The sequence below is a fragment of the Phycomyces blakesleeanus genome (genome assembly GCF_001638985.1).
Source record: "Phycomyces blakesleeanus NRRL 1555(-) unplaced genomic scaffold PHYBLscaffold_8, whole genome shotgun sequence".
Taxonomy (NCBI): domain Eukaryota; kingdom Fungi; phylum Mucoromycota; class Mucoromycetes; order Mucorales; family Phycomycetaceae; genus Phycomyces; species Phycomyces blakesleeanus.
In genome coordinates, this window is record NW_017265141.1 from 1534394 (window position 1) to 1558455 (window position 24062).

General features: G+C 36.7%; 7 protein-coding genes across 7 annotated transcripts; 4 read left to right on the forward strand and 3 right to left on the reverse strand.

The window, feature by feature from the left end:
• Positions 1-1103: 1103 nt before the first annotated feature.
• Positions 1104-2352, forward strand: PHYBLDRAFT_158599 (hypothetical protein). The gene is made up of 4 exons (XM_018433816.1): positions 1104-1309; positions 1473-1537; positions 1671-2085; positions 2287-2352. Exons 1-3 carry the CDS (start codon positions 1149-1151, stop codon positions 1850-1852), a joined length of 408 nt encoding a protein of 135 aa, XP_018293154.1. The 5' UTR covers positions 1104-1148; the 3' UTR covers positions 1853-2085; positions 2287-2352.
• Positions 2353-3884: 1532 nt separating this feature from the next.
• Positions 3885-4621, forward strand: PHYBLDRAFT_158600 (hypothetical protein). The gene is made up of 2 exons (XM_018433817.1): positions 3885-4279; positions 4442-4621. Exons 1-2 carry the CDS (start codon positions 3907-3909, stop codon positions 4489-4491), a joined length of 423 nt encoding a protein of 140 aa, XP_018293155.1. The 5' UTR covers positions 3885-3906; the 3' UTR covers positions 4492-4621.
• A 138-nt stretch (positions 4622-4759) lies between these two features.
• PHYBLDRAFT_177411 (hypothetical protein) lies at positions 4760-7441 on the reverse strand (the record flags this gene model as incomplete). Its single annotated transcript, XM_018437882.1, has 5 exons — positions 6777-7441; positions 5631-5664; positions 5496-5565; positions 4952-5417; positions 4760-4860 (listed from the first exon to the last, which is right to left on the reverse strand). Exons 1-5 carry the CDS (start codon positions 6787-6789, stop codon positions 4760-4762), a joined length of 684 nt encoding a protein of 227 aa, XP_018293156.1. The 5' UTR covers positions 6790-7441.
• A 359-nt stretch (positions 7442-7800) lies between these two features.
• On the reverse strand, positions 7801-10549 carry PHYBLDRAFT_75034 (hypothetical protein). The gene is made up of 4 exons (XM_018443045.1): positions 10342-10549; positions 9862-10225; positions 8000-9536; positions 7801-7908 (listed from the first exon to the last, which is right to left on the reverse strand). The coding sequence occupies exons 1-3, from the start codon at positions 10502-10504 to the stop codon at positions 8816-8818; spliced, it is 1248 nt and encodes a 415-aa protein (XP_018293157.1). The 5' UTR covers positions 10505-10549; the 3' UTR covers positions 7801-7908; positions 8000-8815.
• A 1872-nt stretch (positions 10550-12421) lies between these two features.
• Positions 12422-13072, forward strand: PHYBLDRAFT_111395 (CCCH-type zinc finger transcription factor; the record flags this gene model as incomplete). The annotated part of the gene is made up of 2 exons (XM_018428214.1): positions 12422-12509; positions 12600-13072. 2 exons carry the CDS (start codon positions 12422-12424, stop codon positions 13070-13072), a joined length of 561 nt encoding a protein of 186 aa, XP_018293158.1.
• Positions 13073-19126: 6054 nt separating this feature from the next.
• Positions 19127-19522, forward strand: PHYBLDRAFT_103659 (C2H2-type zinc finger transcription factor; the record flags this gene model as incomplete). Its single annotated transcript, XM_018427776.1, has 2 exons — positions 19127-19312; positions 19442-19522. Coding segments are annotated over 2 exons (267 nt in total), but the record flags the coding sequence as incomplete, so codon positions are not given.
• A 3961-nt stretch (positions 19523-23483) lies between these two features.
• PHYBLDRAFT_144471 (hypothetical protein) lies at positions 23484-24041 on the reverse strand (the record flags this gene model as incomplete). The annotated part of the gene is made up of 3 exons (XM_018431225.1): positions 23484-23690; positions 23796-23938; positions 24014-24041. 3 exons carry the CDS (start codon positions 24039-24041, stop codon positions 23484-23486), a joined length of 378 nt encoding a protein of 125 aa, XP_018293160.1.
• Between the last annotated feature and the right edge of the window lie 21 nt (positions 24042-24062).

Sequence of the window (24062 nt, forward strand, 5' to 3'; positions counted from 1 at the left end):
CAAGTGATGATATAATAGGAATTGAGTCCAATGCAACCCGGTGAGTCAAGCTTGAAAAAGACGTGAACATTCATCATTCCGTTTCTATTTAATGTCCGGCAGTGATTATATGTAGAACCAAGCATATATAAATAAAATAAAATATACCACTAGTTTAGTATTCAAGATATCAACACACACACACACACACACAGGGACTTTCTTTTTTTGGTTTTTGGTTTTTGGTTTCTTTTAATCGAGCTGGGCATTATGCTATAAGCCCGTGGGAAGTATTGTGTGGCTTAATTATCAAAACAGAACCACCACCTACCAAAAATCACAAGAATCAATATGTGCTATTTGTTTCTTAGTGCTACACACACAAAGGCACACTGACTGTTTTACTATTACAGCCAAGTCAGTAGTGTCGTTTTGATTAGAACCAATTAATAAAGTTAAAAATAATATCATTTCATTGTGTTAATACTCAAGTGGTGAAGAGGGAGTTTAATTTGGTTCATTTTGATTTAAAGGCTATTAATTCACTACACCCTTTGTGAGGTTATGTGTATTAAATATAATTGATTTTCCAGTCTTTATGTCCAATACCAATATAACATTTGTGTGTGTGTGTATGTATGCATGTATGTAGGCTATGTATGTTATGTATGTTATGTGATGTATGGATGCGTAAGAACAAGACAGGAAACATGCCACCACATAGTGTGATCTACGTCACTAGTTATTACGTGCGGTGTCTCAACCATCGCATCAGCTTGTATCAATTCCTCTCAGCTCCTTTACCTCCCCCCTTGCCTTTTTTTTTTCTTTCCTTTTTTTCTCTTCTAATATTCTCTTACATAGAACTCAAGATATTAACCCAACCTCTTTAACCCCCCTTTATTATAATTATTATTTCTGCTCTTATTTAGAAACATACAGACTTAACCCCATCTTCTTTATTTTATTAAGCCAACCTTTCTTTTCTTTCTAGCTATTATTATTAGTATTATTATTATTATTATTATTCTATTAACACATTTTAAACCTACAAACCTACACCCATAAGCACACACACACATATATATATATAAATATAAAAAAAAACACTTTCTTTCTTTGATATAAAGCTATTTATATAGATATCCAAGTATTTCATCCACTTAGCAATGGAACAAAAGGATATCTCTGACTCAAACGAGTCTTTGGTTGTGTGTGAGCAACCAGTTAAACATATAATTCGTTACTCAAAAGAAGATCTTCTTGCTCTCCATGACAGTCCACTCGTAACCAAGCCAGAAAACATGCCAGCCCTCGCGTCCTGGCTTGGGTAATTGTCATTCTGCATCAACAGAATGAATGATTTCTCAGAAACGTTTTTTCTTTCTTTCTCTCTTTCTCCTTCTTTATATACATATACATACATACATACATACATACATACATACATACATACATACATATTTTTTATATATATTTCTTTTTCTTTTTAGTGACTTTGCTAATGCATCTGCACCTAAGAACATCCTAAACGGTACAAGTCCAGCACGTTCATCAGGTAGGATTTAACGCTTTTTTTTTAAAAAAAGAAACATTAAGCTACATTGTGGATCTCGGGAAAAAAAATAACAACAGATACATATGATATGAATGAATAACAAGGGTTGACATTTCTTCTTCTTATTTTATAGACAAGAGTATTGTGCTTGGACCAACAAAAACCAACTTTGCGTCATCACTCTATGGGGGCCTCAAGCGCACCGATGAGAGCCCGAACACACAGTCGAAAGCATTGACATCCCAATCACCGTCTGCATCTCGTCACCGACAAGTAATTGACATGCTGGTGCTGCCTTGCGGGAGCAGCCGCTGAAAAAATGATGTGATTCGCCTCTGCCATGTAGAATGACGAACCAAGGACACGAGAAACGAACAAGGACCATCGGACACGTGGAGCTTTTGTCAACGAAAAGGGGTTCCACCAACGATCCGACAAGAACGAACGACGACCAGGCCACTACGCAACATCTCCGTCCAATAACAACCGACGCCAGCAAGACCGCTATGGGGGAGACCGTCTTACGAACGATAAAACAAGGCGCGAATGTAAGTGCATATTATATATATATACGGAAATCAAAAGTGAGAGGTGGAGTACACATACATACGTACATATGTACGTACGTATATACACACGCACGCACGCACAAATATATACATATACCCATAAAAGGGAGTGCTGTGGTGAACAAGAGGGGGAGGGAGAGAAAGAAAGGGGGGGTTGTGGGTTTGCTGATACGTTTGTAGACACACGTGATCAGAGCCGCCAGCGACACACTCCAGCTCAAGAAGTGGTCTCGGAAAGGGTGCCAGAGTGGATGGACTACAGTCCAGAATCCAAGGAAGGACCTGCAAAAGATCCTGTTGAGTTTGCTAACGACCTCGAGGCGTGGAAATCGAGCATGAAACAGCGTGAACGAGTCCCTGATGAAGTGCCAGTAAAAATGACACAACAACAACACCATAAACACCAACAGCAAGGTTGGGAAAAAAAGAAGGGGCGGGAGAGGGAGGGGGCTTTTCTTTTCTTTATTATAAGATTTTGAATATAGATACAGTTTACATGGTTTGATAATACTTGTGAAAATCGCTTGTAGAAATACCGTCGAAAGATATTCCAGTTGCAGCCCACGATGCCCTCATGGCAACATTCTTTGACGAAAATGTTTCGCCTAGTGTCCCACGAGAGTCTACCAAAGGATCACGTTTTGCTGAATTCTTTGCCAAACGTGAAGAAGCTCCAGTAGAACAATCACAAACTACTATCATTGCCGCTGCCGCTGCCGCTGCCGCCACTACTACTACTGTTAATGCTACTGCTACCAGTAACACTAGTAATAATAGTAACACTAGTCACCCAGCAGGACAGCCGAGAACAATCAGTTTAAGTGATCTTTTCCAGGCCCCACCATCCTCAGAAGGAAAAGATGGAAAGCCAAGCCCAGCAGCTGTACGAATGCTGTCCGAGGCAGAAGTCATGCAGTCTCTTGGTGCTTCCAAGACTGGCGCTGAACCTGTAGTAGAAGATGCTATTGGATTTAGCCGTGTTCTCCAAATCCTATCTCAGCCAAAAGTAAACATTTTATTTTAGTTTTATTATTATTATTATTATTATTATGTTTGTATGTCGCTGCCGTGGTTAACCTTTATTGTTAGCCAACCGTTGGTCAACAGCAGCAAGTACAACAGCAGCAGCAACAGCAACATCAGCAACAACATCTGCAGCAGAACCAACATCAACATCAACAACAACAGCAGCAGCAGCAGCTACAGCAACAACAACAGCAGCAACAATTACAATTGCAGCAGCAAGAAATCAAAAATGTGCAAGTACAACAAGTACAGCCTACGGATGTTCAAGAGATTGAACAGGCTATGACCAACATGTTCCGTAATGAAAAGATGGCGGCCTCGCATGCTCAAAATCAAAATCAAAATCAAAACCTGAACGCGAACCCGAACCCGAACCAAAACATGAACCAAAACATGAATATAAACCAGAACCAGAACCACACTCATTCTTCTCGTGCCGGTCGCCCAGTGGACGGAGAGCGAAAGGCCAAGCCTATGAACGGTCTGTTTGCAGGTAACCTCCCTACATCCGTGCTTCGCCACATGAGCAGTGCGCGCTCTACGGAAGGAAGGTCACCCAAGAGTGCAGTAAGGGTACTAGGCGGTAACAATCTCAACCCAAATATGAATATGAATATGAGTATGAGTATGGCTGGCGGACACCACTCGCCCTCAATGTCTACCCCACCCAAGGCAGTTGCTGTACCGGTGATGCCTTCTTCACCCAACAATAGTGGATATCCTTACGGCGGCGGCGCTGTTGGCGTTGGAGGTGGCGGATTCCAACACCAACGCATGGCCTTGTCAGCAGCCGGATACCCAGTCCCAACTGCCAACCACCCTTCGATTGATCCTTTAGTTTTTGGTGAAGGACGCCCGGGAATGCCATTGATGGTCCCTATACCATTTAATGCTGGTGCTGGCCAATCTTCTGCTCGCCAGGCCCCTCCACCTCCACCTCCCCCTCCACAACCACCAATGGAGCCATTTATGCCCCACATGATGCATCTTCCCATTCCTGGTCCACACCACCTCCATCATCATCCTCTGCCTCCTCATCTTCAATCTCAGGTCCCCCATCGCTACCCTCTTCAACGCGATATGCTTCCTCCAGGAAATGATCCTTTCCGCATCAATCTCCCCAACGGAATGCACGGAATGACTAATGGTAATTAAAAAAAATGACTTCAGTTGTGAAGAAGGAAGGGGGTGGGGTTTGTCTAGTGAGATTTGTAAGCTAATGAATAACAACATTTTATATATATATCTATATATACACGCATCTACTTTTGCTTTTTTCTGCTTGTGCAACAAAAACAACAACAAATAGCAGGTCTTCCTCCCATGTATGCCAAGAATCAAGGCTGGGAACGCCAGTAAAAAAAAAACCAAGACCTATTTGTTCCAATTTTTTTTTAAATTTTTTTTTCCCAAACAAAAAGGAAAAATTGAAAAAAAAAATAATACAAGGAAATTAAAGTGTTAAAGTGTGGACACATTTTTCTTCTTCTTCTATTGTGTGCATTTGATTGTTTGCATGTTTGGTATATAATATTCTTTTCTCTCTACCTCCATTTCTATCTATATTATTATGTTATCACGATGATAATTGTTTCTTTCATATACACCCCTCCAAATTTTCATTTATTTATTGTTTAAGAGGAGAAAATGCGACTGTACAAATCTTGGAACCTGTTTGGCCACCAAAGGAGAATGTGGGATACTTTACATGAGAATGGTATCTAAAGTCTGTGATAATGAAAAGAAGAAGAAGAAGAAGACGAAGAAGAGTTGAATTTAAGTACTATATACATACTTCGATACTATTAGCATTCTATACACGTACATTGTTTGAAAGCTTCCTTGAGTTCTTCCATTGTCCAATTGCAGCTAGTGATCAAGAATACACCGTCGGGCGAAATCATACGGTGGACAGCTTGGATGTAAAGCTCTCTAGGTCCGGCCTTGTTTTCCTTTTTAGCTTCCTCTTCCTCGGGATTGAGTGAGATAGCATCATAAGTGCCCTTGTCCAGGACGACCTGGTACAGCTTGTTGTCCTGACGCCATTCATCCGAGTTGAGGAAGTCAACTGCTTTGTATTCAATCGACTCAAGATCACGGTCCTTGGCAACAGACTTTGCCAGCACAATTGCTGACTCGGAGTAGTCGATACCAGTGAGGTTGCTGAAGCCTTCCTCAGACAGTGCAAGCAATAAATGACCATTTCCACAGCCAAGATCGATTACACTGCTGTTGGTGTCCTCTACATTATCTACTGCCCAGTCCACCATACGCTCTACGCTGTCCTCTCCGAACCTGTGATGGAATTAGGGGCGGGGAAGGACTTTTGATTCGATAGATCAATGTTGAGTGTTGTAAATCACTTGCCAGATCTCTCCAATGTCACCAAGTTCCTTAAAGTTGTCATTTTCACGATCGTACACATTGTCCCAGCTTAAGATATAAAAAAAATTGTTTATGAGTGGCTTTGCAGCTTTATCTATACACCTCAAACTCACTAGGACTTGGTGCCCAGTTTGGATGCTTCAAAATCTTTAGACATTTATGTATATGTATATATATATATATATGTTTGTATCAAGCAAGTAAGAAGTGAATAAGTGTTGATTCCTTTTTTTTTGCTCACGTGATATCGGAGATGTATTATATTGGAGATCTGTGTACCTTACTTTGGTGTAGCAGATAAAATTGTGTTTAATTTGAGGTCCTTATCCTTATCACACAATAGTCTTACATACAAGTTATACAATAAGTTTGATAGATTAGATAGTAATGGCAACTACAGGAGAAGGTGACAATTGGTTTTAGCTACACGGCCAGGAACAATATAAACGGATACTTTTTTTCCCTCTATTTACTAGGGCTATGACTAGGAGTGTGAAAATAAAAGGGTAAAGGGAGATTTTTTATTTTTATATATATAAAAAAAAGAATAAACTCCTGGTGTACAAACACACACCCATATACACATATAGACTATACCGTACAATTCTTATTATTAATGAATTCGCACAGCAATTCCTCTTATTCTGTACAATTAATGGTTTAAAGTACGCTCACAACTTTATTCACCTACAGAATGTGTGTCCGTGAATGTGGAACTCTGGAAAATATGGGTACAAATATTTTCTCAATTGCTTAATACTTGTAGTAAGATCTAAGCTTTATGATCCGGTATAAGGTCACAATATGTATTGGATCTTAATTGCACTGTTATAAAAAGAAAATACAGCCAAGGCCTTATGTAAAACATATTAATATATATAAATATATAGATTTTCGTGTCGGAGATTAAATAATATTTACGTTGGAAAAATAAAATAAAAATAAAAAAAAAGGTACTTTGATTTAGGATGTGTGCTCAGGAACAACTTCAAGTTTCATTTCGTCACTTTTTTTTTTCTTTTTTTTTTCTTTTTTTATTTTATTATTCTTTTACTTTCCTTTAATTTCCTTTCCTTTATTCTACTTTACTTTACTTTCCTTTACTTCCCTTGTAACTTAAATCCAGTTTATGACTGATCTGGTAGAAGCACTCTTGGCAGTCAAACAAGAACCTCAACCTTCTTCAATGGGGGACGAGGATGTGATGACATATTTGAATGCAGATTATCTCTCAGCGGACCCACTCGACCATGGCTCGCCATTTTCAGACATGGCCTCCTCTTCATGCGACACTGACCTCACAATGAACGAAATCAAACCCGATGAGTTACCATACAACCACCATGCATTCGAAGAAGCGCTTTCATTGGAATCCTATCCTTGGACAGCCATGCCAGAGATGGACCCGTGTCTCCCTTCCGACTTTTTTGCCAACCTACCTTTTCTTTTCAACAACCAACAGCCTCACCACAACTATAACCAAAACCTTAACCTCAACCATAATCTCAACCACAACCACAACCACACAGCCTACCCTGTCTCACCGTCATCTTCATCCTCCGATGGTGAGCAACCCAAAAAGAAACGAGGACGAAAGAAGCGGCTGGCAATGATCAGTCCAAGCCCGCACCCTCCTCCGGCTATTGCTATCGCTCCTGCACCCGCAAAGCCGAGCAATCCCGTTCAGATTTTACCCACCCTGCGGGACGCATCACCTTCCTCCTCTTCCTCTTCCTCTTCCTCATTATCATCATCATTGTTGACCCAATCTAATTCTATTCACAATAAATCACAGTCAGCCGCGGCAACGGCGATGGCGACATCAGCAGCAACGGGAGGAGGAACAGCAACAGGACCACCAACCCCAATGCCTCTGGATGCACAGAAAGCTGCAGCCCAGGCCAAGCGACAAGACAGATTGATCAAAAACAGAGCAGCTGCTTTACTGTCCCGCAAACGAAAGAGAGAACATATGAATACACTCGAGGATCAAAATAAGGCCCTCGAGGCAGAAAATGAAATGTTGCGTACCCAGGTCAATCAATTGACCCAACGCGTCAGTCAGCTAGAAAAGGAAAAGGAACTTGACCTTCGTCGACGACCTGCTACACCCAGTAGTAGCCCATCTTCTTCACCAATCCAACACCCTAAAGCAACGACTGGCATGGTTTTTATGGTATTTTATCAGCAAACAGACGGAAAGAAAAATTAAACTATATAAAGTTCCAGAAAATTATTTACATTTCTTCTTCTTATTTATTTATTTTTTTTAAAAAAAATGTAGATTTTGCTCTTTTCATTTGCTGTGTTTAGTCTTCCATCTCATAGCAACAGTCTTTTGACAGTTGGTGGATCTCCTGGTGGGCAAGCTCCTTTACTAGCTCTCACAAGGTAAACCATTTATTTCTTTTTTTTAAAAAAAAAAAACTCCTGGTTTTATAACAAGTATTGATAAAGTTTAAAATTAATATTTATCAAATAGTACATCACCATCGCCATCATCAAGTAGTATTAGTAGTAGTGGTGGTATTATCAGTGGTAGTGGTAGTAGTGGTAGTATTATCAATAGCGGTAGCGGTAGCGGTAGCGGTGGTGGTGGTGATAGTGACACGACAGATTTGATGATTGTGTCGCCTGTATTACCGACAGCAGAAGATTGGGCACTACAGACGCGATCAGATGACCACTTTGTCGACGTGGATTGGCCTGGTCCACACAAACACGTCTACTTTTATGCTGACACACTCACACGTTTTGGTCCAAATGTTCCACTCAGCCAATCGCCTGTCTTGTCACTTTTGTCTCCATTTACTAGTGAAACCAATGATCGTTACCTCCAGATCGATGTCAAGGTGCTTGGTTCTCGCGTCGTTCAAGGGCAATTGGATGCTCTGATGCATTGTCCTGCATCTGCAACTGAATCGCTTTTATCAAACTCAACCACGTTGGGCCGACGTAAGAAAGATGCGCGAAGACGCCATGCAGCACGTCAGTCTAGTCGAATTGTGATTTAAGGAGACTAAATATATTTATATATATAATAACAAACAATAAAAAAAGCCCCTCTCCCAATTGGTTTTATCATATATATACCCTACACACACATACACGTATATATATATATATAAATTCATGTTTATATTTATAAAATAAAATAAAATAAAGAGACCATGTACAAGAGGTTGTTGTTATTTGTTTAAAAGATGAAAGAAGAAGAAGATATGGAAAGAATAATGACTATAATTTTTCTTTGTTTTGCTTTTGCTTGTTTGTTTGCTTGTTTGTTTGATCGGTAGGCTTACTCGCTCTCAAAGACAGCGGCCATACCCATACCAGTACCGATGCACATGGAGGTGACACCGACCTTCTTACCCTGACGCTTCAATTCGGGGAGAAGAGTGGCGATCTGGCGGGCACCAGTGCAGCCGAGAGGGTGACCAAAGGCAATTGCACCACCCTTGGGGTTAACCTTCTCAATGGGAATGGCCAACTTCTCGACAGAGTAGACAGCCTGGGAGGCAAAGGCCTCGTTGATCTCAAAGATATCGACGTCGGACAACTTAAGGCCAGCTCTCTCGACAGCGACGGGGATGGCGTAGGCGGGTCCGACACCCATGATACGAGGGGGTACACCAACAACAGCAGAGGTGATGTACTTGCCGACGATGGGAAGACCGTACTTCTGGGCAGTCTTGCGCTTCATCAACAGGACGGCGGCGGCACCATCGGAAACCTGGGAGGCGTTACCGGCAGTGGTGAAGCCGTTCTCAGAGAAGGCAGGGCGCAGCTTGCCAAGGGTCTCGGGGGTGGTGCCAGGGCGGACACCATCATCTCTGTCGACAACAACGGTGTGCTCAACACCGTCCTTGTCCAAGACAGTAGCCTTGATGGGAACAATCTCGGCCTTGAAGTAACCAGCCTTCTGGGCCTCGACAGCCTTGTTGTGGGAAGAGGCAGCAAAGGCATCCTGCTTGGCACGGGTGACGCCGTACTCGGCAGCAACGTTCTCAGAGGTGATACTATTTTTAAAAAAAAAGAATAAATAAATATATAGATATAAATTTGTGAATTGAATTGAATCGAATCGAATGGTAGATAATAAAAATTTCATGTATTTTATTTTATTTTTATACAAAATAAGCTTTGTATTGAACAAATCAGTTGCAAAAAAACAAACTGATATTTCCAACCCCTCCCCCTTTCTCCCTCTTCTATATACCTTTTCCCCTCCATCCCTTTTTTTTTTTTAAAAAAAAAAGAAAAACTTCCTTGTGACACAAATACTCTCTCTCACACACACACAAACGAATAAAGAAATATTAAAAAAGAAAGAAAAGGTCTTACCCCATGGGCAACAAGCAGTCAGCAGCAGCAGCAGAGCCCTCAGCAATCTTGTCAGAGGTGGGAGACATGGACTGGGGACCGTAGTTCTTGGTCATGGACTCGAAACCGGCACCAATACCGACCTCAATCAAACCAGCCTGGATAGCAGTGGCAATCTGAACAACGGCCTGGAGACCAGAAGAGCACTGACGGTTGACAGTGTTGACAGAGCTAGTTTCGGGGAAACCGGCGTAAAGAGCAGCCATACGGGCGTTGGTGGCAGCACCACCCTGGGCAAGGACAGTTCCGACAGCAATGTCATTGACAATGGAGGGGTCCAACTTGGTCTCAGCAATGACAGCCTTGAAGACCTCGGCAAGAATTTCTGAAAGAATAAAAGAAATAAGTGATATGAATAGTGAGAGAAAGTAAGGTTGTGAATTATTAGTAGTATTATTATTATTTGATGAGTGGTAATGACAGTAATGGCGGTGGTAGTACCTTCAGGGAGAGTGTCCTTGAATCCACCCTTGCGGCTACGGGTAATGGCAGAACGGAGGGCGGAGACAATGACTACGTCCTCAGGAGACTTGACACCGACCTTGTTGGCGATGGAGTCAGTGGGGGCAAGGTGAGCAGAGACTTGTTGAAGACGGGAAGCCATTGTTTGTTGGTAGATTCTTGGATGTTTTTTTTAGGTGAAGAAGAGAAGACTCTGTGCGAAAAGAAGTTGGTTATATATATATTTATATATAAATATATTTTATGCTGTAGACGCGTACAAGGATTTTATATTACTTTATTTTCTTTTTCTTTAACAGCTTAGTCACTAGAATTTCGCACTTTTAAAATTATAATTCTAAAACCATGTATAAGCACTATTCCTCACATGTGAAGGCCGTCCTTGATTAACACATGTCTCCAGCACCGAAATCAACCAATCCCACTTCTGTACAAGGTCTTCCCCACGTAATAGAAGCATTGAATATAAGATAATCACCAACCTACATCTGTACCCCGCATTTTCAAAAATAAAAATAAAGCTAATAATGATCTCCAATCATAATCTACAATTACACCCTGTCTTTCTTTCTTTTTTTCTCATAAACCTATTAGAGATCAACGAGGACAACCTCTTCTTCTTCTTCTTCATCTACTTCTTTATTCTAGCCTTCAAAAAATAAACACAAAAAGAAAGACACTCTGATAGTCATGGTCGATTAAGTGCAAATCAGGCTGATTAATAATAAGAGTACTAATGAAGAAGAATTCTAATTTGTAGTTGTGTTTTCTGTTTCTTTTGTGCACATTAGTCATCTTGTTTAACTGATCAAAGAAGGGAGAGTTCTTTTTGGTTTAAGAAAGATATAATAAACAAATTTCCGCCCAGATCTCCACATTTTTCTCCTTTGATTGAAAGAATAAAATTAAATCTTCTTTGGCTTCTTTGGCTTCTATCTTGAATTGACTGTGATAAATACTCTTAAATACTAATACTAATAATAATAATTGCAGGCAAGATTACGATCAAGATCTCTCCTTTTTCTTTCTATTTTTTTTTATCATCCATCTCATGTAACCAACGGTTGATTTGTCAATTTTATTCTTTTAAAGGCAATTTAGTGATGTCAAAGGCTTTCTTCCTAGCATACTTCCTCTAATCAAATTCACCACTCTACACTTTATTTCTCCTTCTTTCTTTTATTGTATATATATATATATATTAAATCCTACAAAAAAATCATGACCAAACAAAAAAAAAGAGTATTGAAAAAGAGGAAGGGAAGGGAAAAACCAATGAAATGACATTATATTCTTCATAAAAACACAGTTATTTTTTCTATATATATATGACAATTTTACATTAAATCATTAATAATCTTTAGTAAAAATTCACATCTCACAAACCAGTACAGATCTTCCACACTATTACTATTATTAATATGGGGTTTTTTTTTTTTAAAAAAAAAAAAAGAAATCAGGTGTGCACGCAGTAAAAACTACAGAAAGTCACACAATGTGACGCGGTTTGACTTGTTCATCTCTCGTTCACATTTAATTATTCATCTTATTATATTTAATACACACACACACATACTTTATTCAATTCAATTCAATTCAATTCAATTTCATTCACATCATGGCTGACTCGACAACTAAATCTACTGAAGAATCTACAGCTCCTGTTTTCAAAAAAAGGTCAAACAACAAGAATCTCCGTAAACGTACTGTGATTCAACGCCGTGACAGTGACAGTGATGGCGACGAAAGCGATGAAGCTGACAATGTTTCCCATGTTGTCACCAAAGAACGCAAGACAGCCCCGACCCCTTTTGTCCAAAGCACCCGGCGCAAGACAGGACGCCAAGGCCATGATGAAGATGAGAGTAGATTAGGTGTACATTATGCCGCAGATCTGTCGGCAAAGATCCAGGGTAGCGATGCCACACGATATTCTACAGAATGGGAACTTGAGGCCGAGGCAATGGACAAGGTCAGAAAGGCAGTGGCGTCTGGTACGGCTGCCTCCCTGTCCGCAAAAGATATCAAGCCCAAGCAAAAAGAGGTTACGAATTCCAAAATGTCTGTTGGTCCACAAAGAGCACCTGCAAATATTCGTGTCACAGCTCGGTTTGATTACCAACCTGACATTTGCAAGGATTACAAAGGTAAACGCCAACAAGAAATTGTAAAGCAATCGATCAATCAATCAGGACATGTAAATAAAAACAAATAAAAAAAACTATTAATATTATTAGAAACTGGTTTCTGTGGTTATGGCGATTCATGTATTTTCTTGCACGACCGCGGTGACTACAAGAGCGGCTGGCAGATCGAAAAGGAGTGGGAAGAGGCTCAAAAGGGAAACAAACGGTTTGGTGGATCAGAGCCAGGTGAATTTGAGATAAAGGACGGTGACTCTGATGATGATGAGCTTCCGTTTGCTTGTCTTATCTGCCGAGAAGAGTTTGTGAATCCTGTGGTGACAAAGTGTGGGCATTACTTTTGCGAAGAGTGCGCTCTCAAGAACTACAAAAAGTCACTCAAGTGTTTTGCATGTGGATTACCTACACAGGGCGTATTTACAACAGCAAAGAATCTGCTGGCCAAATTGGCAGAGAAGAAGAAGCGGGTGGAAGGAGAAGATGTTGAGGACGATCAAAAAGATGGAGAGACTGCAATTGAAGGACTGACCGAATTATCGGATAGTGATGAAGACAGTAGCGACTAGAAAAGAAAAAAAAAAGAAGAGAGAAATCCCGTGATTTTTGTTTTATTTTACTTTATATATATATATATTTTTGGCTCTTTTTCTCTTTTGCACATAACCATTTTCTTTTAGCTGTCAAATACCTACCTATCTACCTATCTTACCTTATCTAAGCGCATACACATATATCTATAATAAAACTTTACGACTAGAAATAAACTCTGGTAATCAGAATATAAACATGAAGATGTAATTGTCTATAGTTTTCTCAATAGTAACAGAAATGTAGAGTGAAACCACAAACTTGGGCACCTTTTAGCGAGCCTTTTACTTCTTCTTCTTTTTCTTCTTACACTCATAAACACCTAAATATTATCTGCTAAAAATCTTATTTATTTCTAATGAACCGGGCTAGAAGCGGGTTACGGCGAGGATTAAAAGTCTGGGTTAAAGAAAAAATGAGGGAGGGGGTTAATTGAACCAGATTTGATATTTCGTTGGACGCGGTTCACACCTTGGGTTCATTACAATGTTTAATGAGTTTAATACAAAGTGTGGGGAATATGTGGATTCTTGTCAATATAAAATTCTGGTAGTTCAACGAGTGAGATGGGCTGGATATTGGCCAACTTTTTACCACTTTTATTTTAATTTATTTTTCAATGGTGGTCCGTGTCCTTACCACACTGTCGTTTATTTATCTTCATTTACTTCTTCTTCTTCTTTTATTACTTATGAGGCACTTACTAGCCCCTTGATATCTCCTGGATACCTCAGGGTCTCTCTAAGAAAAAATATTATATCAATGATAAACAATATTGAAAATAAAGGAAAATAAAGAAGCTTGGAAAGTATCATCGGCTCTTCTTCTTCTTCTTTTTGTTTTGGTTCTGGCATTCTATATGAAAATTTGAAGGGGTTGGAAAGGCCAAGGGAAAAAAAATGGGGGGGGGGGGGGGACTTTTTTTTTCTTTTTTGTAAGGAATTGTAAGTAGTGAATATGTATGTATATATATGAAAAATTTAGGTAGGGAAAATAGATAAAGTTTTTTTAAGGCGAGGATTTTCTTTGTATACTTATTGTTCTCTGCATATTAATTATTTCGGAATATGGAGCACATGTACCGACCTAGACTCTAAGTCTGCGATGGTTGTTGCTGTTTTGTCTCGATGCAAAATACTGATTTTAGATGACGTGCATAGCATGGCATTTTAAAAATAAAAATAAAGAAGAATGGAGAAAAGGGGGGGAAAGGGACGATATTTTTTCTTTATTTTATTTTTTGGTGTTTAATGTGATGGGGAAAATGGTAGGGGTTTGTATGGAAATGTGTGATTTGTGTGTATTTATGGATTTATAAGTTTCGATTGATGAGCAGATTTTTTGTGTGAATTGATAGAGAAATAGATATAGGGATTTAATTTAATTTTAAGTTACTGGGCTGGTTGGTTGGAAGGGGAGGAAGTTTTGTGATTGATTTGTATAGCTGTCAAAAATATAAAAAATATCAGCTAATATTGCTATTATTGTTCATGCAAGTCAGTGGAAATGGGTGTGTAAAAGGGTTTCGATCCAATGGACCTGGCGATCGAAATGTAAGCCATCAATGCATGCGTGTAGTAATATTATCTTTATCTTTTTTTTGGTGGTATAGGTAATAATAATAATCTTAAATTTAGCTATCGCGCTAATAGAATAAACAATGCTTATATAAATTTATGTGGCCCAGCCCTTGGAGAAGCAATGATCACAAAGAGCCGTTCTTATTTTGGACCTGTTGTGTCTATACTGTGCTTTTTATTTTTATTTCTTTGGGTGTACAATCTTCTTGTTCCTATATGTGACAGTACAAAACAAAATGCGCATTTGTACTTGTAGACAAGAATTTACATATATTTTTGTTGTTGTTGTTCTATTTTAGGCTATAATAAATTAATCCAATAAGATTTAGACTGTCAAATGGGAAGAAGAGTAATGAAAGTGTAGATCGAAATATGGTAATATATAATAATCTAATATGTTTGAGATTTTCATTAATCCTTGAATTGTACTTTATGTGCTGTTATCTAATGGAATTTTCTTTTTTATTTATTTTTTGGTAAATAGGAGAATCCCGTCTTTTTTATGATATAAACTGTGGTTGCCTTGATTATCAGAAAGAAAAACCATCTCGGCTATAAAATCTCGAAATCAGTGAAATGTATTTTATGGGAAAAATAAATAAAAAATAAAAATTCGCCAAAATCACTATCGGAATTCCCACTCATTTTCCATAGTGTTACAAAATCAAAAAGTACTTTCGATTCTAGCTACAGCTCCCAGTCAATCAATCGATCAATCAATCAAGTCAAGTCAAATAAGATATAAAGAAATATAAATATGTGTACATAAAACAAGTCGAATTCCAAACATCCGGTAGTGACACATTTCTATACCTTCAAAAGATCCCTTTTTTAGATATCCGCTACCATTCCCTTGGTCTGGCCAATACTTTTTTTTTTGACTTTGCATCTATATAGATTTATACTTATTTAACAAACAGATAGGGAGGGGCGGTTGAAGGGGGTACAGAGTTCAAGTCAGAAACTGATAAAGATAGAGATGGTAAGGAGAAGGCGAATTTGGGGGGTCAAGAATAATATTCCATAAATATTTACTTTCTGATTTGAATTTTTTTTTTTAAAAAAAAAAATACCTTCATTTCCCATATTAATAGTTGGATATTAAAGCGGAGATAAAACAAACATTTGTTTGTTTGTTTGTTTATATAATTTTTATTTACTTTTTTATTTATATACAAAAATAAGGCAAATAATAATTGTTTTAAAGTTTTTTAATTTGTGAGAGATGGTTGCCAAGACTACAAATAAATTTATATATATATTACTTAAAATAAATAAATAAATAAAAAAAGAGAACTTGCACAATATGAGGGCTTAGCTTGTGAACCCCAAATGTTCTGCCTTTCTGAACATGTGCCTTTTACAGAGAGACCCCATTTGTTACACGTTAATGACGTTGAGTGTGACTGACAAGAAGATACTTGTAAAACATAATATCTTTTGACCGTCGTCATTGTTCTCCATTGTTATTATTTAAATAAATAAATAAATAAATAAATCATCATCTTTTATATATATACAAATAATAATCATCATCATCATTAAAATTATCATTTAAAAAAAAGTTACATATGATAGGATGTATAAAATATAAAGTATATTTCTTTCTTTTGCTGTTAATCTTACTGTTACTGTTTTACATTGTGTGGTAATGTTGCCTGTAGGACGACCAAAGTCGGGTGCTGACCGAAAACATTATTATATACTACAATGTTTTTTTTTTAAAAAGGATTAAGCGCCGAAGTTGCCGTTAAACAAGAGTTTCCGACTCTCTTTTTTTTATATATATATATCTTTTTTTTTGTGCGTGTGTGCGTATATATGTATAGACATACATACATAAAATAACACAACATAATTTACATAGATAGTCTTGGATACATACATTACAATTGTTAATCACTAGTTTTTTGTGTACTTTTTGTTTCAAGATATTCTTTTTCCGATCAAATCAATCAGTCATTTTAAAACACCAAGAATACAAGCCATTTGTAAATGGCCCTGAGAATTAGAAAGAAGGAAAAAATAATCAAATATTAAAGATATATAGATTTAGTATCTATTTTACGTCACTGATCAGCACAGACAAATATACAAATATATATATCTATATACATTCACTCTATTACACCTTAATTCAACTAGATATCTATTCAAATACATATACAATATAAAATACAATACAATATATTGGCTAGACCCAATAGAGGAATAGAATAGATATTAGAAATTATAAAAAGAGATCGACAGGCAACACCAAATATGGCTCAGATATTATTTCTTTATTAGAGTACAAATAAGTATATAATTTTTTATATAAAAAAAATTATATGGTGGAGATGGCTTGTAAATCATTCTTCAAGATGTATATACTGTAATATATAATAAATATAATAAATATATAATTTATTTGTGTTGAGCAAATAAAAATCGTGTTTTTATATTATTTTTCTGGTTTTCTAGAGATCTTCCATTGTACTTTTTTATATATATATATATATATATTTTTTATTGCACGAGAAAAAGTTATTAAATCGGCGTTGCACGATCGCAAGGCCATGACGTGCCGAACCAGGCTTATTCTGTCGATTGGGATCTACAGTCCATATTCGGAGCAGCCTTTATTGGACAGTCTGCTAATTAATGTGTTTCTAAATTATCTTTCAAGCCAACCTTAAAAAGACATTCTTTTTCTTTTATATATATTTTTTTATATTATAAATATATATATAAAATATCAAACACAAATACAAATACAAAACAATTGTACACAAAATTGACTCTCCTACATTTTATTTTGTGTGTGCCTTTTTCCTTTATCTCCTGTATACAATATATACTAATGATATAATACTTTATATATATAAAATATACTCCACTTTACTCCACTCCAAATTCAACTCTCCTCCCCCTCTCCATTACAATACAATACACTACTCTATACTCCTTTTCTGTCCTGTTCTGCCCTGCTTTACCTTGCCCTGTCTTGCCCTGTCTTGTCTTGTCTTGTCTTGTCTTGTCTTGTCTCCCCCCAATTTTTTTTTTATCCCCTTAATTTATTTTATATATTATTTATTATTCTTATTATATTTTTATATATTTTTATTCTACCTCATTTCTGTCAGTCTTATTTTTCCCTCTTACTTACCTTTTTTTCTACCTTTTTTATTATTATTATATATATATCATTTTTCAGACCCTTGCCTTTTTATATATATATTTATTATATTGTATTGTATATAAAAATCTATATAAATCTATATAAAGCTATATAAATCTTTTTTTTTTTTTAAAAAAAAAATCTTTATATCTATATTTTATTTTATTTTTTATTTTTTATATATATATACATTCTTTTTTTTTTATATTTTTTTTATAAAAAAAATGACCTCTCCTACTGCTTTTATGACAACACCAACCATGTCCCGTCCTTCAAACCAACACCGTCAACACCAGGTCAACCAAGCATTCTATTCTGCTTATGACTCAACTGGAACCCTCAACCACCCACCTCACCCAACAACCACTGCTACTGCTACTGCTACTGCTACTGCTACTGCTACTACCACCAACGCTACTTCCAATACTCCTGCTTCCGATATTTACCCTTCTTTCCAGCCCACCATGGGAAAATCTACAAATATCGGACACACTCACCAATCTTTTCTAAACGAACCATTATATAATAATACCAACAACAATATCCAGCAACAACAACAGCAGAGCTTGGTATCAGATACTCAAGATTCTGATGTTTTAGCAGTCGAACCAGGTCTATCCACACCTTCACTACCTCCTCTATCACAGCTCTTGCCTCGTCGCTCGGCCTCTGCCTCATCCCAGACTTCCCACCAGGACAGATCTCAACCTCTCCAAGGCCCTGAGCCTACTCACCCAGCTCTCTATCAAGCCTCACCTGTCACAAAGTCTGATCCGCTCTACCTACCCCAGAACACCATGGCCTCTGTACCTGTACCTGTGCCTGTGTCTGTACCCGTCCCTGTGTCGGTTTCTGCAGCCGTTGCAGCGTCCTCAGTCTACCCAGGCCCAGTCTACTCTGATCTCTCGCTCTCCAGAGACCGTCAGATCCCCCAACAAGACCATCACCAGAGCACCTTTTACCTCTTACCAACCGAACCAATTTCGTCCTATCCATCGAACGCATTCAGCAGTCTCCCTGTTCAGAGCCACCCAGTAGTTCCGTCCACAATAGTTCCTTCCATGTTTGCTGCTCCTCAACCACCAAACCTCACAGCCAATAATATGATCATGCGAAACCCTCATCATCATCTTCAACACCACCACCACCACCATCACCCCCACAATCAGCAACAACAACAACAGCAACAACAGCAAAATCCTCACCATCATCCTCATCATAACCAACACAGCCATCACCACCACCACCTACCATCACCACCACCATCTGTGATCGACAGTATGTCTCCGGCATCTCAACAGGCGCTCGATCAAAGCAAGGTGTTTTCGTTCGTTTCCTTGCCTGGCGTAAACCAAAAGAAGCGCCCAAGACGTAAATACCATGAGGTCGAGCGACTCTACCAATGTAATTTCCCAGATTGCACAAAGGCGTACGGCACCCTAAACCATCTAAATGCCCATGTTTGTATGCAGGGTCATGTAAGTAGTTATCATAATACATTCACACCATAATCAAGATTTGATTTGATTTGATTTGATTTGATCTGCCTTGAATTTATCATATCTATTGATTACTGATTATTTGTAACATCAATCAATAATATATAGGGTCTCAAGCGTCATCCTAATGAATTCAAAGAATTGCGCAAACAATGGAGACGCCAAAAACGCGAAAACCAGGCCCTTGCCAAACGAGAACATAGCCACGATATGGATACCATGAATGGTGTCTTACCCCACCCATCTCAGATGGCTTTACCCGGCCTTTATTCTCCCTGGAAAGACACATCCGTAGGCATGATGCAAACTAAATCCCATGCCCGTCCGCATGTCCTGCAACACCAACATTCGATGACTGCAGACTACCACACTGGACTTCACCTTCACGGATCTCCATATTAACTCTACCAATTCATTCATTCATTCATTCACTCATTCAGTCACTCATTCACCTATTCAGTCAATTATTTGTTGTTTGTCTGTATATATGTCTGCATGTCTTTCTCCTCTCATTTTCTACGCTTGACTTAAAGACAACTCAAACCCAAAAAAAAGACCAAAAAAAAAAGACCCAACAAACGAACGATTGAATCAACGAACGGACGTCCAAACAAACAAACAAACAAACAGACGAACGAACGAACGAAGAAAAAAAAAACCAACAAAAAAACTGCAATTATCACAGTCTTTCTTACCTTATGCCCCCCCCCCTCTCTCTCTCTCTTATTCACACTCACACACAACTTTCTTTTATATTTTTCTTTTTGATTATTATTATTATTATTATCATTATTATTACTAGTATTATTTATTCAATTTTTCATGTACATAGGCCACATTTATCTCTAGTGTGATTTCAGCGTGTTTCTTTTATATTTTCTTATATATATATCTTTTTGCAATAGAATTCTATGGCAATTCAAGCTTTTTTTTTGTAATATGCATCCTCCAATTTCTATACTCTTTTTTTTTTCTTCTTTTTTAAAAAGAAAGAATTTTATTATTATTATTATTATTATTATTATTATTTCCCCGTTTTCTTTCTACTCTATTGTCTCTCTATTGTTGTTGCGTACACCATATGAAGCTACACACGTACAGACGTACACATGTATGCGTGCGTGTGTGCGTATAAACGCATATATACACATACATATATCTTACAAAATAGAGAAACATGTGAAATCTATGGCTATACTAAAAAAAAATATTGAAAAAAAAAAAGACCCAAATAGAGTTCCTTTTTTCTCTTACAAGTATAAAAAGTATAAAAACATTATATGTATGTGTGTGTGTGCACATTGGTGTGTATCAATGTGTACTTGTATTCTATACACATTGACAATGTCGATCTCTCTATTTCTTTCTATGCTTTAAGCTATCTATCTTTGTCTCTTTTAAAGGCAAAGCAAGGCAAAAAAAAAGTATAATTTTTTTTACGCGTTAAAAAAAACAAAAAAAAAGAAGTACAATGATAATGTACAACAGAACAATTATTTACAAGAAGCACAGATTATCGCCACCCCCAGACCACCTAGTTGTCAAATAGGATAATAATGGTTATTATTTGAGTATTAAATAATCAATATAATAACATACATTTCCCATATAAAGGCAGACTACAGAGCGATCAATTCTTCTTTCTTTTGTTTTTTTTTATTGTAATCTTATTTTTATTTGGTTAGAATCAGGACAAGTCTGGCGCCCACAAAATAATCGTAATTTCAAATAGCAATATTATACGTAAATGACAATATACAATTTACCAAGGTTTGTTGGTACTTTACTTTATTATTTTATTTTTTTACAGGTGCAACTTTGCAGAATATAGTCAAGGCTAATTTTACTATTATTATTATCTTTTATTATATTTTTATTAGCGGTGTTGATCTGTACCCTCTCTTTGTCTCTTTCTATCTACTTTATTCTTCTTCGTTCACTCCCCCAAACATTCGACCTGCGATTTAATCATCACCATCATTACCATCACTATAGTAACCATCAAAGTAAATTATTTAAATTATTATAAATTTTTGTAAATTACTGCAATTATTATAATTTTAAAAATCATTACATAAATAATTATATGATTATATAATTATATTTATATATATACATATACATATACATATATTTGTATGTGCACACAGAAAAATAAAAAATAAAAAAAGGGTACTTTTTTGTTGGGATTATTAAATATTATGTATAGTCTTTGAGCGCGTATTTGATATCAAATTATCTTGCCTTTTTTTTTTTCTTGTTGGTTACCATGGTATTATTGTTATTATTATTATTATTATTTTTTTAAAAAAAAAGAGAGAGAGGAACAAATGGATTGTAGTTTAATTAATTGGTTAATTAATTGGTTAATTAATTAATTAAAAAAAAAAACAAAAAAAGCATGGTTCTTCTTTTGTCATATATATATATATCTTTAATGGTGAACTGTACATTCAAGGCAGCATAATATTAGTTTAACCAAAAAGAACCACCCGCATACATACATACATACATACATACATATTCATGTACATATTCATATACACAAGATGACGAGTAACATGGCGTTTCATTAATGTAACCATTCAATATGCATCCTTGCTTCTCACTCGCTCAAATTCCGGCTATTTTTTTCTGCCTTGTATCATTTTTGGTGTAAAAATAATAACAATAATAATAATAATAATAAAAAAAAAAGACTCATAGAAATTACTTTCATCTTGTAGGTCTGTAGGTCTGTCTTACCCTGTTGCCTCTTTCTTTTTCTTTTTTTTCATCTACCGCAGAATTAAACATTCAGAATATTCTCGGGTTTATAGTCTCATTACATACTCACTTGGTATTCCTTGTCATTTGCTTTTTTTTTAAAAAATATATATATATATATATAATTATATGCGCGCACATTAGGATCCGTTATTGGTGAGAATATTTTTACAAAGCTGGTCCGGACTTGATCCAGATTTTGTACGCACTGAGGACGATGTTTCAATCTGTGCCTTGATCAATATATCCCGCCTCCTCTTTATCCTCTTTTCTTTAATCTATATCTATAGATCTCAAACTATACTCATCATGTTCATTACCCAATCACTAAACAATCTAATCTATCTCAAGACTTGAGCTTACATGTTAAAGATTCCATTTTCTTATATTTTAGATCATTTCAAAAACAAATAAATTCATCTCAATAATCTTGTTTGATCAAGTCATCATTGATTCTACTTGATCTGCATTATTCTAAAAGAAGAATAAAAGCCAAGACTGCCCTTTTATTACTATTATTATGTTTATTGTTTTTAAAATACTAAATAAAATATTATTTCCTTATCAATGTTGACAGGTTTGACATTGGGAGTGGGGATTGTGCAGATGTCAGAACAAAGTTGGTTTATTGTTAGTATTCAGAGTATAGTATACTTGCTAAAAAAAATCATTGAAATTGCTTAATGCACATTACATGTAAATAGAATTATGGACCTAGGGCAAGAAATATATTGGCTCAAAATTATTAGCATTATTATCAGTAAGTAATATGATGCTTTTTCTTTTATTTCTCTTCCAAAGTTCCATCTTGACTTTGACTACTTTAAGCACGACTCTCTATAATCATTACCTTCTTCTTTTGGTACATGTGGTTTGTGTTCTTCTACCTTTACGAACCACAAGGCGCCAAAGTACAATTGAGGAATTGTTATGACCTAATATGTGACACAACGATAGTTAATTGTTGGATTTTTCTTTATTTTTCATCATCATCATCTTCTTCTTCTTCTTCTTTACTGTCTATAGATGTGTTCAACTTGAATAATATTCTTACAAGACAGAATTATATATCGCATGTTTTTATATATAAAAATTCAGAGTTCAAACCATTTATTTGGATAAACACAGTGTAAAGAAGAAGAAACAAATGAAACATGTACTACAGAATTCTGTCCACCCCCTCCCCTCCTCCTTTCATTAAATCTTCCCTAAAAATGTTAATTCAATACATACTAACACTAATGATTTACATGTGTATAAATAAAAGTGAATAATTTTTTATTTATTTATTTATTTATTTATTTATTTATTTATTGTACATATACCGATAAACACGCACATATATATATATATATAATTGTGTTTACGATTTACGCTTTTAGATCTACTTGACTCTCAGTACAGCTCGGACATCCATTAGGAACGATAAAAGAGCCTCTCTAAATTTTGGTGCATTCCGACTAGGAGGCAAAGAATACGCCAATTGAGTAGGGGTTGCCTGGTCAAGGGTTTGGAAAGCAAAGAGTAATCTAGACTGAATATCTGCTGGTTGCTGTACAATGATCTGATTCACAATGGCCATGTAATCATCCTACACCATATCATACAAATGTTATTTAATTTGAGTTTCTTTTTTTTTTTTTTTTTTTTTTGGGGGGGGGGGGATTTGATTTGATTTGATTTAATATACACTTACCCTTTGGGAACAAATCAAAACCCACAAGGGTTCGGGGGGCGCATCTACCACCTGTCCATCCAGGGGTTCAAACAAAAAGACCTTGACCAGTTGTGCAAGGAATTTACTGAGCGCCTGCTTTAATAAGTCGAAATTGGCTGATGCTACACGTACACACATAAAAATCTTACAATTAGAATTGGAATTATATATATATATATATATATATAAAAGTGAACCGACCCTGGTTGGATTGTTGTTGCACATGTGCCCACAGGGCAAGGGGTG

What these genes read in the sequence shown, in the direction of transcription:
- PHYBLDRAFT_158599 (XM_018433816.1), top strand. Translation starts at nt 1,149, where the DNA reads ATGGAACAAAAGGATATCTCTGACTCAAACGAGTCTTTGGTTGTGTGT. An exon ending in GCCCTCGCGTCCTGGCTTGG is followed by an intron (nt 1,310 to 1,472) that starts GTAATTGTCATT and finishes TTTTCTTTTTAG; the next exon opens with TGACTTTGCTAATGCATCTG. An exon ending in AAGTCCAGCACGTTCATCAG is followed by an intron (nt 1,538 to 1,670) that starts GTAGGATTTAAC and finishes CTTATTTTATAG; the next exon opens with ACAAGAGTATTGTGCTTGGA.
- PHYBLDRAFT_158600 (XM_018433817.1), top strand. Translation starts at nt 3,907, where the DNA reads ATGGCCTTGTCAGCAGCCGGATACCCAGTCCCAACTGCCAACCACCCT. An exon ending in AATGCACGGAATGACTAATG is followed by an intron (nt 4,280 to 4,441) that starts GTAATTAAAAAA and finishes AACAACAAATAG; the next exon opens with CAGGTCTTCCTCCCATGTAT.
- PHYBLDRAFT_75034 (XM_018443045.1), bottom strand. Translation starts at nt 10,504, where the DNA reads ATGGCTTCCCGTCTTCAACAAGTCTCTGCTCACCTTGCCCCCACTGAC. An exon ending in CAAGGACACTCTCCCTGAAG is followed by an intron (nt 10,226 to 10,341) that starts GTACTACCACCG and finishes TTATTCTTTCAG; the next exon opens with AAATTCTTGCCGAGGTCTTC. An exon ending in GACTGCTTGTTGCCCATGGG is followed by an intron (nt 9,537 to 9,861) that starts GTAAGACCTTTT and finishes TTTTAAAAATAG; the next exon opens with TATCACCTCTGAGAACGTTG.